This window comes from Pelobates fuscus, chromosome 3, assembly GCF_036172605.1.
Source record: "Pelobates fuscus isolate aPelFus1 chromosome 3, aPelFus1.pri, whole genome shotgun sequence".
In the NCBI taxonomy this organism is placed as follows: domain Eukaryota; kingdom Metazoa; phylum Chordata; class Amphibia; order Anura; family Pelobatidae; genus Pelobates; species Pelobates fuscus.
The window spans coordinates 10,154,567-10,174,979 of record NC_086319.1 but is presented as its reverse complement, the minus strand read 5'-3'; the positions used below and the strand labels follow the sequence as shown (position 1 = coordinate 10,174,979).

Here is a 20,413-nt window from a genome sequence, read left to right as displayed (position 1 = left end):
ACCTTCTGCAATAAAACTAATAAAAATATTAAAGAGAATTGGTCCGAGTACAGATCCCTGAGGTACCCCACTGGTGACAAGCCCAAGCTTCGAATATACTCCATTGACTACAACCCTCTGTTGCCTGTCACTCAGCCACTGCCTTACCCATTCAAGAATATTGGAATCCAAACCTAAAGATTGCAGATACCAGAAGACTTAACCCCGAACCCTGCAGAGCTTCAAATATGGGACAGCAGATTCCTATAGACTAAACTCAGCAACTCTCCGTTAACTGAACAAGGAACCCTGGACCTGCTCATACAGAGCACTGAACCCAGCAGCTCTCCATAGAATTAAAGGAACACTATGGTCACCTAAATTACTTTAGCTAAATAAAGCAGTTTTAGTGTATAGATCATTCCCCTGCAATTTCACTGCTCAATTCTCTGTCATTTAGGAGTTAAATCACTTTGTTTCTGTTTATGCAGCCCTAGCCACACCTCCCTTGGCTATGATTGACAGAGCCTGCATGGAAAAAAACTGGTTTCACTTTCAAACAGATGTAATTTACCTTAAATAATTGTATCTCAATCTCTAAATTGAACTTTAATCACACACAGGAGGCTCTTGCAGGGTCTAGCAAGCTATTAACATAGCAGGGGATAAGAAAATCTTAATTAAACAGAACTTGCAATAAAGAAAGCCTAAATAGGGCTCTCTTTACAGGAAGTGTTTATGGAAGGCTGTGCAAGTCACATGCAGGGAGGTGTGACTAGGGTTCATAAACAAAGGGATTTAACTCCTAAATGGCAGAGGATTTGAGCAGTGAGGCTGCAGGGGCATGTTCTATACACCAAAACTGCTTCATTAAGCTAAAGTTGTTGAGGTGACTATAGTGTCCCTTTAATACTGAACCCAGCAACTTTCTATACACTGAAGCCTGAACCCTGCAGCTCTCCTAAGACTGAACCCTGAACCCTGCAGCTCTCCATACACTGAACCCTGCAGCTCTCCATAGACTGAGTACTGAACACTGCAGCTCTCCGTAGACTGAGTACTGAGCCCTGCAGCTCTCCATAGACTGAACACTGAACCCTGCAGCTCTCCATAGACTGAACCCTGCAGCTCTCCATAGACTGAACCCTGCAGCTCTCCATAGACTGAACCCTGCAGATTTCCATAGACTGAACCCTGCAGCTCTCCATACACTGAACCCTGCAGCTCTCCATACACTGAGCCCTGCAGCTCTCCATAGACTGAATGCTGAACCCTGCAGCTCTCCATACACTGAACCCTGCAGCTCTCCATACACTGAACCCTGCAGCTTTCCATAGACTGAACCCTGCAGCTTTCCATAGACTGAAACCTGCAGCTCTCCATAGACTGAACCCTGCAGCTCTCCATAGACTGAACCCTGCAGCTCTCCATAGACTGAACACTGCAGCTCTCTATAGACTGAACCCTGCAGCTCTCCATAGACTGAGTACTGAACCGGGCATCTCTCCATAGACTGAAAACTGAACCCTGCAGCTCTCCATAGACTGAAAACTGAACCCTGCAGCTCTCCATAGACTGAGTACTGAACCCTGCAGCTCTCCATAGACTGAAAATTGAACCCTGCAGCTCTCCATAGACTGAATGCTGAACCCTGCAGCTCTCCATAGACTGAACCCTGCAGCTCTCCATAGACTGATTACTGAACCCTGCAGCTCTCCATAGGCCGAACACTGTACCCAGCTTCTTTGTATAGACTGAAATCCCCTTGAGATCCAGCATTCCAGACTGGACTAGAATCTCACCAATCACATTACACTGGGGAGCAATGAGCATCTGTGGATTAAACCGTTCCGTGTTAGATGGCCATGGACATGCCCAAAATAGAACCTTTAGTTATAACAAGAACAGAGCACCTCTCTCTGTTCCTACTAACACTGACTAGCTTGTGTTATTTCGGTAGGAGTATATATTTAATGTGGGTTAAAGGATGTAAAGTCCCCGTGTGAATAACATTTAAGGTTTCACCTATCCTGATAAACCCATATTCAGTATTTTTCTACAAGAATCTACAAGTTGTTTTTCTCCATTGCAGGTACCCTGCCCCCGTTATTTTCGGTCCTCCTGTGGATAGCTGTTGCGCTGTGTACGGCCATGCTGTTCGTTTTACCCAAACCGTTTGGAATACGTCCATTCCTGGTGTCTGTTATGCTCAGATCTATTTATACCCTCGGCCTCGGTCCGACTCTCATCCTGCTCGGAGCCGCTAATGTAAGTACCATCCAGATTTATTGTCTTCATCGGTTAGAGAGGGGGCAGTTGGAGCTCACACTGATGGTTCCTATATACGCAGTAACAGCTCAGCACACTCTCAGAATGCAGGGAGAGGGGCAGTTGGAGCTCACACTGATGGTTCCTATATACACAGTAACAGCTCAGCACACTCTCAGAATGCAGGGAGAGGGGCAGTTGGAGCTCACACTGATGGTTCCTATATACACAGTAACAGCTCAGCACACTCTCAGAATGCAGGGAGAGGGGCAGTTGGAGCTCACACTGATGGTTCCTATATACGCAGTAACAGCTAAGCACACTCTCAGAATGCAGGGAGAGGGGCAGTTGGAGCTCACACTGATGGTTACTATATACGCAGTAACAGCTCAGCACACTCTCAGAATGCAGGGAGAGGGGGCAGTTGGAGCTCACACTGATGGTTCCTATATACACAGTAACAGCTCAGCACACTCTCAGAATGCTGGGAGAGGGGGCAGTTGGAGCTCACACTGATGGTTCCTATATACACAGTAACAGCTCAGCACACTCTCAGAATGCAGGGAGAGGGGCAGTTGGAGCTCACACTGATGGTTCCTATATACACAGTAACAGCTCAGCACACTCTCAGAATGCTGGGAGAGGGGGCAGTTGGAGCTCACACTGATGGTTTCTATATACACAGTAACAGCTCAGCACACTCTCAGAATGCAGGGAGAGGGGCAGTTGGAGCTCACACTGATGGTTCCTATATACACAGTAACAGCTCAGCACACTCTCAGAATGCAGGGAGATGGGCAGTTGGAGCTCACACTGATGGTTCCTATATACACAGTAACAGCTCAGCACACTCTCAGAATGCTGGGAGAGGGGGCAGTTGGAGCTCAGACTGATGGTTCCTATATACACAGTAACAGCTCAGCACACTCTCAGAATGCAGGGAGAGGGGCAGTTGGAGCTCACACTGATGGTTCCTATATACACAGTAACAGCTCAGACTGATGGTTCCTATATACACAGTAACAGCTCAGCACACTCTCAGAATGCAGGGAGAGGGGCAGTTGGAGCTCACACTGATGGTTCCTATATACACAGTAACAGCTCAGCACACTCTCAGAATGCTGGGAGAGGGGGCAGTTGGAGCTCACACTGATGGTTCCTATATACACAGTAACAGCTCAGCACACTCTCAGAATGCAGGGAGAGGGGCAGTTGGAGCTCACACTGATGGTTCCTATATACACAGTAACAGCTCAGCACACTCTCAGAATGCTGGGAGAGGGGGCAGTTGGAGCTCACACTGATGGTTCCTATATACACAGTAACAGCTCAGCACACTCTCAGAATGCAGGGAGAGGGGGCAGTTGGAGCTCACACTGATGGTTCCTATATACACAGTAACAGCTCAGCACACTCTCAGAATGCAGGGAGAGGGGGCAGTTGGAGCTCACACTGATGGTTCCTATATACACAGTAACAGCTCAGCACACTCTCAGAATGCAGGGAGAGGGGCAGTTGGAGCTCACACTGATGGTTCCTATATACACAGTAACAGCTCAGCACGCTCTCAGAATGCAGGGAGAGGGGGCAGTTGGAGCTCACACTGATGGTTCCTATATACACAGTAACAGCTCAGCACACTCTCAGAATGCAGGGAGAGGGGGCAGTTGGAGCTCACACTGATGGTTCCTATATACACAGTAACAGCTCAGCACACTCTCAGAATGCAGGGAGAGGGGGCAGTTGGAGCTCACACTGATGGTTCCTATATACACAGTAACAGCTCAGCACACTCTCAGAATGCAGGGAGAGCGGGCAGTTGGAGCTCACACTGATGGTTCCTATATACACAGTAACAGCTCAGCACACTCTCAGAATGCAGGGAGAGGGGCAGTTGGAGCTCACACTGATGGTTACTATATACGCAGTAACAGCTCAGCACACTCTCAGAATGCAGGGAGAGGGGGCAGTTGGAGCTCACACTGATGGTTCCTATATACACAGTAACAGCTCAGCACACTCTCAGAATGCTGGGAGAGGGGGCAGTTGGAGCTCACACTGATGGTTCCTATATACACAGTAACAGCTCAGCACACTCTCAGAATGCAGGGAGAGGGGCAGTTGGAGCTCACACTGATGGTTCCTATATACACAGTAACAGCTCAGCACACTCTCAGAATGCAGGGAGATGGGCAGTTGGAGCTCACACTGATGGTTCCTATATACACAGTAACAGCTCAGCACACTCTCAGAATGCTGGGAGAGGGGGCAGTTGGAGCTCACACTGATGGTTCCTATATACACAGTAACAGCTCAGCACACTCTCAGAATGCAGGGAGAGGGGCAGTTGGAGCTCACACTGATGGTTCCTATATACACAGTAACAGCTCAGCACACTCTCAGAATGCAGGGAGAGGGGCAGTTGGAGCTCACACTGATGGTTCCTATATACACAGTAACAGCTCAGCACACTCTCAGAATGCTGGGAGAGGGGGCAGTTGGAGCTCACACTGATGGTTCCTATATACACAGTAACAGCTCAGCACACTCTCAGAATGCAGGGAGAGGGGGCAGTTGGAGCTCACACTGATGGTTCCTATATACACAGTAACAGCTCAGCACACTCTCAGAATGCAGGGAGAGGGGGCAGTTGGAGCTCACACTGATGGTTCCTATATACACAGTAACAGCTCAGCACACTCTCAGAATGCAGGGAGAGGGGCAGTTGGAGCTCACACTGATGGTTCCTATATACACAGTAACAGCTCAGCACACTCTCAGAATGCAGGGAGAGGGGGCAGTTGGAGCTCACACTGATGGTTCCTATATACACAGTAACAGCTCAGCACACTCTCAGAATGCAGGGAGAGGGGGCAGTTGGAGCTCACACTGATGGTTCCTATATACACAGTAACAGCTCAGCACACTCTCAGAATGCAGGGAGAGGGGGCAGTTGGAGCTCACACTGATGGTTCCTATATACACAGTAACAGCTCAGCACGCTCTCAGAATGCTGGGAGAGGGGCAGTTGGAGCTCACACTGATGGTTCCTATATACACAGTAACAGCTCAGCACACTCTCAGAATGCAGGGAGAGCGGGCAGTTGGAGCTCACACTGATGGTTCCTATATACACAGTAACAGCTCAGCACACTCTCAGAATGCAGGGAGAGGGGCAGTTGGAGCTCACACTGATGGTTCCTATATACACAGTAACAGCTCAGCACACTCTCAGAATGCAGGGAGAGGGGCAGTTGGAGCTCACACTGATGGTTACTATATACACAGTAACAGCTCAGCACACTCTCAGAATGCAGGGAGAGGGGGCAGTTGGAGCTCACTATGATGGTTCCTATATACACAGTAACAGCTCAGCACACTCTCAGAATGCAGGGAGATGGGCAATTGGAGCTCACACTGATGGTTACTATATACACAGTAACAGCTCAGCACACTCTCAGAATGCTGGGAGAGGGGGCAGTTGGAGCTCACACTGATGGTTCCTATATACACAGTAACAGCTCAGCACACTCTCAGAATGCAGGGAGATGGGCAGTTGGAGCTCACACTGATGGTTCCTATATACACAGTAACAGCTCAGCACACTCTCAGAATGCAGGGAGAGGGGCAGTTGGAGCTCACACTGATGGTTCCTATATACACAGTAACAGCTCAGCACACTCTCAGAATGCTGGGAGAGGGGGCAGTTGGAGCTCACACTGATGGCTCCTATATACACAGTAACAGCTCAGCACACTCTCAGAATGCAGGGAGAGGGGCAGTTGGAGCTCACACTGATGGTTCCTATATACACAGTAACAGCTCAGCACACTCTCAGAATGCTGGGAGAGGGGGCAGTTGGAGCTTAGACTGATGGTTCCTATATACACAGTAACAGCTCAGCACACTCTCAGAATGCAGGGATAGGGGCAGTTGGAGCTCACACTGATGGTTCCTATATACACAGTAACAGCTCAGCACACTCTCAGAATGCTGGGAGAGGGGGCAGTTGGAGCTCACACTGATGGTTCCTATATACACAGTAACAGCTCAGCACACTCTCAGAATGCAGGGAGAGGGGGCAGTTGGAGCTCACACTGATGGTTCCTATATACACAGTAACAGCTCAGCACACTCTCAGAATGCAGGGAGAGGGGGCAGTTGGAGCTCACACTGATGGTTCCTATATACACAGTAACAGCTCAGCACACTCTCAGAATGCAGGGAGAGGGGCAGTTGGAGCTCACACTGATGGTTCCTATATACACAGTAACAGCTCAGCACACTCTCAGAATGCAGGGAGAGGGGCAGTTGGAGCTCACATTGATGGTTCCTATATACACAGTAACAGCTCAGCACACTCTCAGAATGCTGGGAGAGGGGCAGTTAGAGCTCACATTGATGGTTCCTATATACACAGTAACAGCTCAGCACACTCTCAGAATGCAGGGAGAGGGGCAGTTGGAGCTCACACTGATGGTTACTAAATACACAGTAACAGCTAAGCACACTCTCAGAATGCAGGGAGATGGGCAGTTGGAGCTCACACTGATGGTTCCTATATACACAGTAACAACTCAGCACACTCTCAGAATGCAGGGAGAGGGGGCAGTTGGAGCTGAGACTGATGGTTCCTATATACACAGTAACAGCTAAGCACACTCTCAGAATGCAGGGAGAGGGGCAGTTGGAGCTCACACTGATGGTTACTATATACACAGTAACAGCTCAGCACACTCTCAGAATGCAGGGAGAGGGGGCAGTTGGAGCTCACACTGATGGTTCTTATATACACAGTAACAGCTCAGCACACTCTCAGAATGCAGGGAGATGGGCAGTTGGAGCTCACACTGATGGTTCCTATATACACAGTAACAGCTCAGCACACTCTCAGAATGCAGGGAGATGGGCAGTTGGAGCTCACACTGATGGTTCCTATATACACAGTAACAGCTCAGCACACTCAGAATGCAGGGAGAGCGGGCAGTTGGAGCTAACACTGATGGTTCCTATATACACAGTAACAGCTCAGCACACTCTCAGAATGCAGGGAGAGGGGCAGTTGGAGCTCACACTGATGGTTACTATATACACAGTAACAGCTCAACACACTCTCAGAATGCAGGGAGAGGGGGCAGTTGGAGCTCACACTGATGGTTACTATATACACACAGTAACAGCTCAGCACACTCTCAGAATGCAGGGAGAGGGGGCAGTTGGAGCTCACACTGATGGTTCCTATATACACAGTAACAGCTCAGCACACTCTCAGAATGCAGGGAGAGGGGGCAGTTGGAGCTCACACTGATGGTTCCTATATACACAGTAACAGCTCAGCACACTCTCAGAATGCAGGGAGAGGGGCAGTTGGAGCTCACACTGATGGTTCCTATATACACAGTAACAGCTCAGCACACTCTCAGAATGCAGGGAGAGGGGCAGTTGGAGCTCACACTGATGGTTCCTATATACACAGTAACAGCTCAGCACACTCTCAGAATGCAGGGAGATGGGCAGTTGGAGCTCACACTGATGGTTCCTATATACACAGTAACAGCTCAGCACACTCTCAGAATGCAGGGAGAGGGGCAGTTGGAGCTCAGACTGATGGTTCCTATATACACAGTAACAGCTAAGCACACTCTCAGAATGCAGGGAGAGGGGCAGTTGGAGCTCACACTGATGGTTACTATATACACAGTAACAGCTCAGCACACTCTCAGAATGCAGGGAGAGGGGGCAGTTGGTGCTCACACTGATGGTTCCTATATACACAGTAACAGCTCAGCACACTCTCAGAATGCAGGGAGATGGGCAGTTGGAGCTCACACTGATGGTTCCTATATACACAGTAACAGCTCAGCACACTCTCAGAATGCAGGGAGATGGGCAGTTGGAGCTCACACTGATGGTTCCTATATACACAGTAACAGCTCAGCACACTCTCAGAATGCAGGGAGAGGGGCAGTTGGAGCTCACACTGATGGTTCCTATATACACAGTAACAGCTCAGCACACTCTCAGAATGCAGGGAGAGGGGCAGTTGGAGCTCACACTGATGGTTACTATATACACAGTAACAGCTCAGCACACTCTCAGAATGCAGGGAGAGGGGGCAGTTGGAGCTCACACTGATGGTTACTATATACACACAGTAACAGCTCAGCACACTCTCAGAATGCAGGGAGAGGGGGCAGTTGTAGCTCACACTGATGGTTCCTATATACACAGTAACAGCTCAGCACACTCTCAGAATGCAGGGAGAGGGGGCAGTTGGAGCTCACACTGATGGTTCCTATATACACAGTAACAGCTCAGCACACTCTCAGAATGCAGGGAGAGGGGCAGTTGGAGCTCACACTGATGGTTCCTATATACACAGTAACAGCTCAGCACACTCTCAGAATGCAGGGAGAGGGGCAGTTGGAGCTCACATTGATGGTTCCTATATACACAGTAACAGCTCAGCACACTCTCAGAATGCTGGGAGAGGGGCAGTTAGAGCTCACATTGATGGTTCCTATATACACAGTAACAGCTCAGCACACTCTCAGAATGCAGGGAGAGGGGCAGTTGGAGCTCACACTGATGGTTACTATATACACAGTAACAGCTAAGCACACTCTCAGAATGCAGGGAGATGGGCAGTTGGAGCTCACACTGATGGTTCCTATATACACACAGTAACAGCTCAGCACACTCTCAGAATGCAGGGAGATGGGCAGTTGGAGCTCACACTGATGGTTACTATATACACAGTAACAGCTCAGCACACTCTCTGAATGCAGGGAGAGGGGCAGTTGGAGCTCACACTGATGGTTCCTATATACACAGTAACAGCTCAGCACACTCTCAGAATGCAGGGAGAGGGGCAGTTGGAGCTCACACTGATGGTTCCTATATTCACAGTAACAGCTAAGCACACTCTCAGAATGCAGGGAGAGGGGCAGTTGGAGCTCACACTGATGGTCCCTATATACACAGTAACAGCTCAGCACACTCTCAGAATGCAGGGAGATGGGCAGTTGGAGCTCACACTGATGGTTCCTATATACACAGTAACAGCTAAGCACACTCTCAGAATGCAGGGAGATGGGCAGTTGGAGCTCACACTGATGGTTCCTATATACACAGTAACAGCTCAGCACACTCTCAGAATGCAGGGAGATGGGCAGTTGGAGCTCACACTGATGGTTCCTATATACACAGTAACAGCTCAGCACACTCTCAGAATGCAGGGAGAGGGGCAGTTGGAGCTCACACTGATGGTTCACATATACACAGTAACAGCTCAGCACACTCTCAGAATGCAGGGAGAGGGGCAGTTGGAGCTCACACTGATGGTTCCTATATTCACACTAACAGCTAAGCACACTCTCAGAATGCAGGGAGATGAGCAGTTGGAGCTCACACTGATGGTTACTATATACACAGTAACAGCTCAGCACACTCTCAGAATGCTGGGAGAGGGGGCAGTTGGAGCTCACACTGATGGTTACTATATACACAGTAACAGCTCAGCACACTCTCAGAATTCAGGGAGAGGGGCAGTTGGAGCTCACACTGATGGTTCCTATATACACAGTAACAGCTCAGCACACTCTCAGAATGCTGGGAGAGGGGCAGTTGGAGCTCACACTGATGGTTCCTATATACACAGTAACAGCTCAGCACACTCTCAGAATGCAGGGAGAGGGGCAGTTGGAGCTCACACTGATATGTCTCGCCAGGTTTGAAGTGATTGTTGATCAGATTTTAGTGGGAGCACTGCAGTCTCTGATAGAGTATCTTGTTGATAATGGTGCCATCGGTTATTTGCAATACTCAGCACTGGGCATAAAATGGGCATTAATGCCAGGCACATAGTGCCACATCTGTTGTACCTGCAAGCATCGTGCATTTCAATGTAAGTATCTGGTTTATCCTGCTCTGATAAATAAATATATGATAAAATTACCCAGAGTACTCCTGCGTCTCCTGCAATAGCGCTGCATTTGGAGAGCAGTTGGTGCTAGGACCTCTGTAATGTAACCAGATCACTAGAATGGGTGAAGGTTGAGGAAGAATGTATTGTGTTATTCTGTTCTATATTAAAACTCCGGGGAGCTGTTTCTGCGTGACAGCAAAGATTATATTTCTGGGACTAAATTCCTACGATTGAGGTTTGCAGCGCTCTTCCGATACAAGCTCCCCTTTCACATTAAAGTGGGCTCCACGCAGTCACAGTGAGGGCTGTGTCATGATTACTTATTGAGCTAAAGTCACCTAGAAATTGTTTGGATACGGTCTCTGTCAACAGAACCTGTATTTTTCATTCCGAGAGACAGAAAATAAGGTAGAAGGGAACAATTATAAGCCCACAATCAAAGCATGGCCGGGATGTAAAATCGATTATCTTGGTTGTGGTGTAACACATACGGCGATCACATTCCTACCAATACCTGGATATTAAATTGTCACAGGGGTTTGTGATAGAATTCGGAATGTGTTTTTAGATCAGTTCCTGTGTTCCAGCGTTAAAATCAGAATCAGAAAATTTGATGTTTTGCAGAGTGACAGTTGTGTCTATACGCCGCAACAATTAATCTGACTCATACATTCATACATATATTAAACGTATCGAATTCCTTTTAATCCATACCCAGACTAATTCATTGAGTAAGATCCACAGGTAAATCCTGGACGATCAATTCATTTGGTTGTGGATTAAAAGGAATTTGATTAGGATGAACTGTCCAAACTAATGTTTGCACAAGTCTAGTGTAAATGTACACCGTGATGCTTCAGACACCTGCATACATACTGATTACACTGATCAGCCTCAGCATTGAAACCACTGACAGGTGAAGTGAATAACATTGGTTATATCGTTACAATGGCACCTGCCGAGGGGTGGGATATATTCGGCAGCAAGTGAACAGTCAGTTCTTGAATTTCATGTGTTGGAAGCAGGAAAAACGGGCAAGTGAAATTATCTGATTGACTTTGAAAAGGGCCAAATAGTGATGGCTAGACCACTGGGTGAGAGCATCTTCAAAACGGCAGGTCTTGTTGGATGTTCCCAGTATGCAGGGGTTAGTACTTACCAAAAGGGGTGCGAAGAAGGCACAGGGAACCCATATCAGGGTCATGCGCGCCCAAGGCTCATGATGCACGTGGTGAGCAAATGCTAGTCCATCTGGTCTGATCTCACATCAGAACTCGTTTAGCTTGAATTGCTGAAAAAACGTAATGCTTGCCAAAATAGAAAGGTGTCAGATCACACAGTGCATTGCAGTGTGCTAAACTGCATAACAGTTTAATGTGATCCGTTTCCAGCACTGATTTAGTGACTGTCCCTTTTAATGTGATCCGTTTCCACGACTGATTTAGTGACTGTCCCTTTTAATGTGATCCGTTTCCATGACTGATTTAGTGACTGTCCCTTTTAATGTGATCCGTTTCCAGGACTGATTTAGTGACTGTCCCTTTAATGGACTCGGTTAACAGGACTGATTTAGTGACTGTCCCTTTAATGGGATCTGTTTCCAAGACGTTGTAGTGCCTGTCCCTTTAATGGACTCAGTTTTTAGGACTGATTTAGTGCCTGTCCCTTTAATGGGATTCATTTCCAGGACTGATTTAGTGACTGTCCCTTTAATGGACTCAGTTAACAGAACTGATTTAGTGACTGTCCCTTTAATTGAATCCGTTTCCAGGACTGATTTAGTGACTGTCCATTTAATGAACTCAGAACTGATATGACTATCCCTTTAATGAACTCAGAACTGATATGACTATCCCTTTAATGAACTCAGAACTGATAGGACTATCCCTTTAATGAACTCAGAACTGATATAATGACTATCCCTTTAATGAACTCAGAACTGATATGTAATGACTATCCCTATAATGAACTCAGAACTGATATGTAATGACTATCCCTATAATGAACTCAGAACTGATATGTAATGACTATCCCTATAATGAACTCAGAACTGATATGTAATGACTGTCCCTTTAACCCATTAAGGACACATGACATGTGTGACATCATGATTCCCTTTTATTCCAGAAGTTTGATCCTTAAGGGGTTAATGAACCCGGAACTGATATTTAATGAACTCAGAACTGATATAATGACTATCCCTTTCATGAACTCAGAACTGATATAACGACTATCCCTTTCATGAACTCAGAACTGATATAATGACTATCCCTTTCATGAACTCAGAACTGATATAATGACTATCCCTTTAATTAACCCAGAATTAATATATAATGACTATCCCTTTAATGAACTCCGCTAATGGAACTAATTTAATGACTGTCCGTATAACCCCTTAAGGGCACATGACATGTGTGACATGTCATGATTCCCCTTTATTCCAGAAGTTTGGTCCTTAAGGGGTTAAAGAACGTAAATAACAGGACTGATTTAATGATTGGACCCTTAATGGTTTTAAAGCCGATAGCGGTATTTTATTGGTAAAATACAGATCAGCACTGATATATGAACAGGTAACCTGGAAATTGTCACTGGGGAGTTGATTTAGGGAAAAACAGGAAACTTTTGTTCCTTTACAAATGGTTGTAGATACATGTGATGGTGTTCCTCCGGAGGTGGTAGTTCAGGAAAGATACAGGTCTGGGATGGAGGGAATGCTGCAGGCTGGAGGGGTGCCACAGGATGGAGTGGTGCCACAGGATGGAGGGAATGCTGCGGGCTGGAGGGGTGCCACAGGATGGAGGGAATGCCGCGGGCTGGAGGGAATGCCGCGGGCTGGAGGGGTGCCACAGGATGGAGGGAATGGCGCGGGCTGGAGGGGTGCCAAAGGATGGAGGGGTGCCACAGGATGGAGGGAATGCTGCGGGCTGGAGGGAATGCCGCGGGCTGGAGGGAATGCCGCGGGCTGGAGGGAATGCCGCGGGCTGGAGGGGTGCCCCAGGATGGAGGGGTGCCCCAGGATGGAGGGAATGCCGCGGGCTGGAGGGGTGCCCCAGGATGGAGGGAATGCCGCGGGCTGGAGGGATGCTGCGGGATGGGATGTGTTTCTGCAGACAGGTTCTGATAGTGCTCTGTGATGTCCTGTCTCTCTTTTACAGCTCTGCAACAAAGTCGTATTTTTGGTGAGTTTTGTTGGAAACCGTGGGACTTTCACGCGAGGCTATCGGGCGGTGATCATGGACATGGCCTTCCTATACCACGTGGTTTATGTCATCGTGTGCATGTTGGGACTTTTCGTTCATGAATTTTTCTACAGCTTTTTGGTGAGTTTCCTTTTCATTAACCCGACATGGTTTCCACAGGTAGATTGTGACAAATCAAGTTCACACTGTTACATTTAATGAGATGAAGGATTATTCAAAGCAGGAACTTCTGGTAATTCAGTGTGAAGTCAGCTATTTTGGGTTAAAATGGGAAATTCTCTTTAAATTCACTTTCATTTCCTGCCTTGTAGAACTTTAAATATTTGTGTGTATGTTCTTTTCAGTGAAGTTATTTTGATATACTAAATAGTTAAATAAAGAATTACAACTTAGAAATTAATCATCATTTTCTCCCATTCTTTGACAGCTGTTTGATTTGGTTTATCGAGAAGAAACCTTACTGAACGTCATAAAGAGTGTAACAAGAAATGGGCGTTCGATCATTCTGACAGCCGTGCTGGCCCTGATTCTCGTTTACCTCTTCTCAATCATCGGCTTCCTTTTCCTGAAGGATGATTTCATCATGGAGGTGGACAGGCTTAAAAACAGAACACCGGACATCGGTAAGATCACTCCTCCGAATTGCCGCTTCTTGATCATCAACTGTATCATCAACAAACGCGCTGGGCCCAGATTCTGTTCCTAAAGTTTCTAACAGGCCATTAAACCGACCAACAACAATTTACAATAGTATTATTTAACGTAGGTTCATCGACATGCGGTGACATTCAGTCTGTCCCATAATGTACTCTAAATTATCCCAGAATGCAATGCACGACTCAAAACATGCTGCATTCTGGGAGTCGGCAGATCTGTGTGTGTGTGTGTGACTTTATACTATAGCTGTATACATGTCTGTCTGTTCAGATCTCTCTATATACTATAGCTGTATACATGTCTGTCTATTCAGATCTCTCTATATACTATAGCTGTATACATGTCTGTCTATTCAGATCTCTCTATATACTATAGCTGTATACATGTCTGTCTGTTCAGATCTTTCTATATACTATAGCTGTATTCATGTCTGTCTGTTCAGATCTCTCTATATAATATAGCTGTATTCATGTGTCTGTTCAGATCTCTCTATATACTATAGCTGTGTACATGTCTGTCTATTCAGATCTCTCTATATACTATAGCTGTGTACATGTCTGTCTGTTCAGATCTCTCTATATACTATAGCTGTATTCATGTGTCTGTTCAGATCTCTCTATATACCAGGGGTAGGCAACCTTTTAGCAGCACTGTGCCGATAGAGGATTGTGATGTCCCGTAGAGTGACGATCCTAATTTTTTTAAATTGAGGTGTGTATGCTGCCATATTCTGCTTGTGTTATTTTGACTGTAATTGCTTTGTATCGTTGTATTTGTGCGTATATGAGCTATTATATTGTATATGTTCGTTAGTAGTTTATGGTATCGTGTATACCTATGAATGTGGGCTGTGTATGAGGGCTGCTTGTGGAATTGTGTGTGGATGGATATGTCACATTGTGTGTTTGGTAGTGTGTGGGGGCTGTTTGGGGTATTGTATGTGAGAGGCTACATGTGGGGTTGTGTGCGTGTATGTGGATTGTTAGTGGTGTTGCGTTTGTCGGCATTTTGTGTTGTGTGTGTGTGTGTGGGCTGTTCATATTATTTGTATGAGGGGAGGGTTATTCTGCATTTCTGTGTATATCTAGCAGTGTGGGTGGGTTCCAGTGGGGACCAGGCTGGCCAGGTACAGGTTAAGGACAGGAGCTGGGATAGCTGACGATGGCTGCTCTACTACAGTGTGGATTCCCATTCACAAGTGCTGGGAGGAAGTGATCTGAGATCACTTCCTCTATGTGCTGCAATGCATAAATTGAGGATTGTCCTTCACCACCTCTTCGTATTAGCAGATATCTGAAGTTTTACTGGGACTCCTGATAGGCCAGAGTGCATTTGGCTCTAGCAGCCTTGAGTGCCGTGCAAAGACATCTCGAGTGCCGTGCATGGCACTAGTGCCGTAGGTTGCCTACCCCTGCTATATACTATAGCTGTGTACATGTCTGTCTATTCAGATCTCTCTATATACTATAGCTGTGTACATGTCTGTCTGTTCAGATCTCTCTATATACTATAGCTGTACACATGTCTGTCTGTTCAGATCTTTCAGTTTTCCTTTCCTCATGCCCCCTAAATCTGAATGAATACATTCCCTTCTTTGCCGTTATTCCTATTTTATCTTTCCTACCTAGTGCCAGATCTTCGTACTTGGGCTCCGCCATTTTGTCACCTCAACACTATTTGTAATGTAAAAATCCTTTAATTAAGTTTTGAAAGGAAATAGATTATTTTAAATGAAGTGTATGTAAAATAATGGGAAAACTGATCTCTACCTTTAGTATATGAAGGGATGCTTCCGCCATATTTATACACCTTGTGTCAGACGGTGTTTGAAAACCAACAGTTAGTCTCTATGGTTTTTCGTGTATCTGTGCTGGGAGTGAAGCTGGGAAGACCATAGAGACTAACTGTCGGTTTTCAAACACTGTCCGACCCAAGGTGCGTGGATATGGCTGAAGGATGCTGTCATATAATAAATCTTATGTTTTATCTCATCTAATGTTTTTACATATACTTCATTTAAAAAAAATATATATATATATCTTTTCAAAACTTGATGAAAGGATTATATGAAAAAAAAATTTGAGGTGACAGTTGTCCTTTAAGCACGGTTTATTGTCAAACATTGCCAAAGATCATGCTCCAGATGAGAAAAAGTAGTCCTTACTTTACCTACTTTACCTCATGTATAACAACAAGACTGAAAAAAATGTATTGAAACCAAGAAGAATGTAGAGTGAAAAAAGTCGCACATTCGGGGGGAGGTTAATTTTCCACGTTCCGATTGTCTGTAGTGTGTTTGGCTGTCCGTTGCTTGCACCCGTACAGCCAGCACCCGTACGGCCAACTCACACTTGCAGGACTTCTCGCGGGCGGCTCCCTTCCTATGGAATAGCCTGCCTACCGCCATCAGACTCTCCCCTAGTCTTCAATCATTTAAGAAGTGCCTTAAAACCATCTCTTCAGGAAAGGTCTACCAGAGTAACTTCTACCACTGTGTCTTGCTCTCTCCTAAAGGGCAGCACTCTACTCTCTCCTCCAGCTCTGCTTCACTCCCCCTTATTTGATTGCTATTTCCTGTCCTAATGTGGTTTATACCCCACCTCCTATAGACTGTAAGCTCATTTGAGCAGGGTCCTCTTCAACCTATCGTTCCTGTAAGTTTTCTTGTAATTGTCCTATTTGTAGTTACATCCCCCCTCTTAGAATATTGTAAAGCGCTACGGAATCTGTTGGCGCTATATAAATGGCAATATTAATTAATAATTAAGATTCACAGCACTGTGTGAGTTATTGGACCTGCACATTCAGATTGTCGGCAAATCGCAGGTCTTGCCTGTCAAGCTATCTGGTGGTCAGGCGCTGACCTGCCGGTTATGAAGCATGCTGGCCATGTGGGGAGTTTGATAATACCAATAGTCTCAGGAGAATTTCTCAGACCAGCAGCCGCTGCTAGACTCCCACTTTGTAAAAGCTGAGTTTGTTGGGTTTTGGCGCCAGGCTCACTCACAGCGTTCTCACAATAAGGGGATATTCAAAGAAGGCCCGTTGTACAGCGCTGCGGAATTGTGCTGGCGCTATATAAATAATAAAATAATAATTACAGAAAGAAGCCTTTACACCTACTAGTAATTTCATATTTTACATCAAAAGAGGATTCTTAGTTTGTAGGTGGCTAAACTGTTACCTGCAGTTACCCTATATTACTGTCCAAAACCAGCGTGTTCACTACAGGAACATTAATTCATGTGTTTTCCTTTTATTAGCATATTAATTCAACTACAAATGGTGACAAATTGAAACTAAAATAACTGAATTGGGAGAATTGGGCTAGATTTCCTGGCTTGAAACCAGCTTTAATTGCAGATTTGATTTTCAATTTGCCACAATTAGAAACTCCTAAATATTTGTTGTCATTTATATATTTTTTCTAATTGCTGTCTCATTCAATCCTGTTCTTGTTTTCCGTTAGGGAATGATATACCCGCATCCTCTCTGACTGCCATGATGGGCACTTGTCATAAGGAGAACTGTACGACTGCCAGGATATCGCTGCCAGGTCTGTGTGTTATTATACGTTGTGATAGAAACGTAGGCTGTACGGGCAGTGGACGCACGGTGTCACCCTCATGTTCCTTATTAGATCTCTCTGTCCAGGTTTACCACGAACCAAGCTTGATTACAATGGAGCGTCTTGTGAATTGAAAGTTTCCAGAAAATAACTTCATCCAGACTTACAGGGTTATTTACGAACGTGAGAATTCCAAGTCAATCTCAGAGTTAAGGCCAGAGTAGCAGAGTAGCATAGCTGACATGGGGGAATGTTTGATTATTTTAACCCCTTAAGGACCAAACTTCTGGAATAAAAGGGAATCATGACATGTCACACGTATTATGTGTCCTTAAGGGGTTAACCTTAAATTTGAAATTCCCTTTGAATTCTCACTACAATTAAGTGAGTCTGTGATGGATCGTCTGTTAAATGATGGGGAACGTCCTGAGCGTGTTTTCTTTACAGGTTCTGATCCAATTCAGATGGCTCATCTATCCCCCACACGTGGTCCTGCATTTAGAGATCACTCGGATCTTGTTTCCACAGATATAATAATGAAACCTTGTATCTCCGTGATTGCAGAGGACTGGGATAAGCAATGCTGCTCTACACCATCTGTTGGCTTCAGCCTGTCACGTACTGCTCTTTTCCCCAGTTGTACAGAGCTGTGGATACTTTTTAAGAACCTATATTGATAATAATAATTTACTGTATAAATCAACCACCACTAAAGTTCTGTGACTAATTTACAGTACCATTCCTGTGCACTGTAACTCAGATCACTCTCAGCCAGGCCAGTCACTGCGTTTGACATACAAGTAAACTAAAATGGGTAGGTTTTTTTTATCCCAAATTACGCTTTAAACTTTACCCTTAGTACCCCCGGTCCTACACACCCCTGCACTTACTGGCAAAACATTCTCATTATCATAAACAGTGCTGTATTGATCCTGCGCTCCTGTGAATGCAGCGCTATTTTTACAATTGAACTAAAATTATGCTCAACATTTTTAACGTGCCATTTTAATTTGCAACCAGAACCAAAATTCCAACCTCTCAATTCCTTGATCTTTCATTGGTTTTCCACCAGGTTTCCTAGTTACCATTAACCTCTCGAATACCATGTAATTGCTGTGTCGAACCTTGTCTCTTTAAAGGGTTAATCATCGCTTTATTTCTCTGTGGCTGTGTAATTTGGTCGTCTTTTATGCTTTTCCAGCCACAGAGCCCGTGACATGTTATTTTCGTGTTGGAAGCAGCACAAACAATATAATTTGACAGACAGTTTAAATAGAGCCGCGTGGGGCAAACAAGGATTCCTCCCAAGGGTTTTAGTGTTTTGCGGCGCGGTGGCGGCCTGGGAGCCTATCTCCAGTCCCAGAGATGGGAATCTGCACACAATGGCTGCCTTTTCACAATGAGTAATTGATAGCCCTCAAATGACTCGACATGTGACTTGCTAAGCTAGATTATGTAAAATCACCAGCAGTCCCATGTTAACTCCTTGCAGCCCGGTGCATTGTGGGAAACACCAGCTCCTAATATTGTTAAAGGGCCGCTATCTCAATGAAGTGGTCTTGGTGCAGTGACCCTGTCGTTATTGTCCTGCAGTGTAAAATATTGCCGTGTTCTAGATACTGGGATGTTTACATTGCGGGTCTAAACACATCCCAAGTGGCTGTCATCCATCTCTGTATTTCTAAACCTATAGTGTTACTTTAAAAAGGTAATTACAGGTATATTATACGTTTAATTCATGTGAGGTGCTTAGTGGGAGTTACACTCCTTCGTAGGAGCTGCTAAAAGAGAAGCTGAGGAGACAGAACAGCATAATTCTCTCTCCTCAGCTCACCTTGTGGCATATCATGAACAGAAAACGGTTTCAATTTATGGAAATATCTGTAGATACTAGTTGCTTCTCTGGAGTTAACACCTATCAATCTCAGATATGCACGTTGCACCCTTATGTAGAAAGAACCCTTCCACAATATAAACCAAACTTGTACCCATTGCACAGCGCTGTGGAATATAAATATATAAATATTGGTAATGATGGAAATCTGTATCTCACATCTCCTTCATGATGTCACTCATAGAAGCTGCATTGTTACTGGATGTCATTTGCCGCTTGGTGCTTGTGCTCAACCCTGTGTTAAATAAACAACACCAGTGATTTGCTCAGAGTTTAGGTGTTCTCCTTCTGTGTGAGTTTGTACTTATCGCCCAAGTGTCCCTATTTAAGAAGGACAGTCCCTATATTGGCCCTGTAACGGATCGCCTGGCACCCCGACTGAGTACCTCCGTTAATGGATGCTCCTAGTGCTTCCTGAGGACTCCAAGCACTCTGGCAGACACCACAATCACCGAACCGATGCAGCATATGAACCTTCTCAAGCATAGGAATGCTGTAGACCGTTGAATAGGAACCATACGAATAGGCTTGCACTCCTAGCAGTCAACTGGAACAGCATGCAATAAATCCTCCCCCCCAATAATGAGACGACACATCACTTTGAGGGTAAAACAGGAACTTTTATTACACTTGTACACTTACAGGCCACACCCCGGGGGAGGCATAAAATAACCAATCACATACATGGTTCAGCCCACACATCCCCTCCCCTCAGATAACAGTAAACCCAATTATACGGTACACCTTTTTAGCCAGGTTCTGGATGTACCCCAAAAACAGGGGGTACACCTTTAAATCCAGATAGCCCTTATTCAGGGGGACAATATATCCAAAAATCAGTTCATTCGGATAAACGGTTCGGGAGATATGGGGTTCCAAAGATTTGACCGACCGCATGGGTAAAGTATCCGAAAACA

At 45.5% G+C, this 20,413-nt stretch overlaps 1 protein-coding gene across 1 annotated transcript in view; it reads left to right on the top strand.

Moving 5' to 3' along the window:
• The window catches only part of ITPR2 (inositol 1,4,5-trisphosphate receptor type 2), a 327,302-nt gene that overhangs the window by 288,318 nt on the left and 18,571 nt on the right, over window positions 1-20,413 (top strand). The window contains exons 49-52 of the mRNA XM_063446689.1: window positions 2,072-2,247; window positions 13,333-13,497; window positions 13,805-14,000; window positions 17,504-17,590. Coding sequence (XP_063302759.1) covers window positions 2,072-2,247; window positions 13,333-13,497; window positions 13,805-14,000; window positions 17,504-17,590 — 624 coding nt within the window. The remainder of the gene's footprint in view (window positions 1-2,071; window positions 2,248-13,332; window positions 13,498-13,804; window positions 14,001-17,503; window positions 17,591-20,413) is intronic.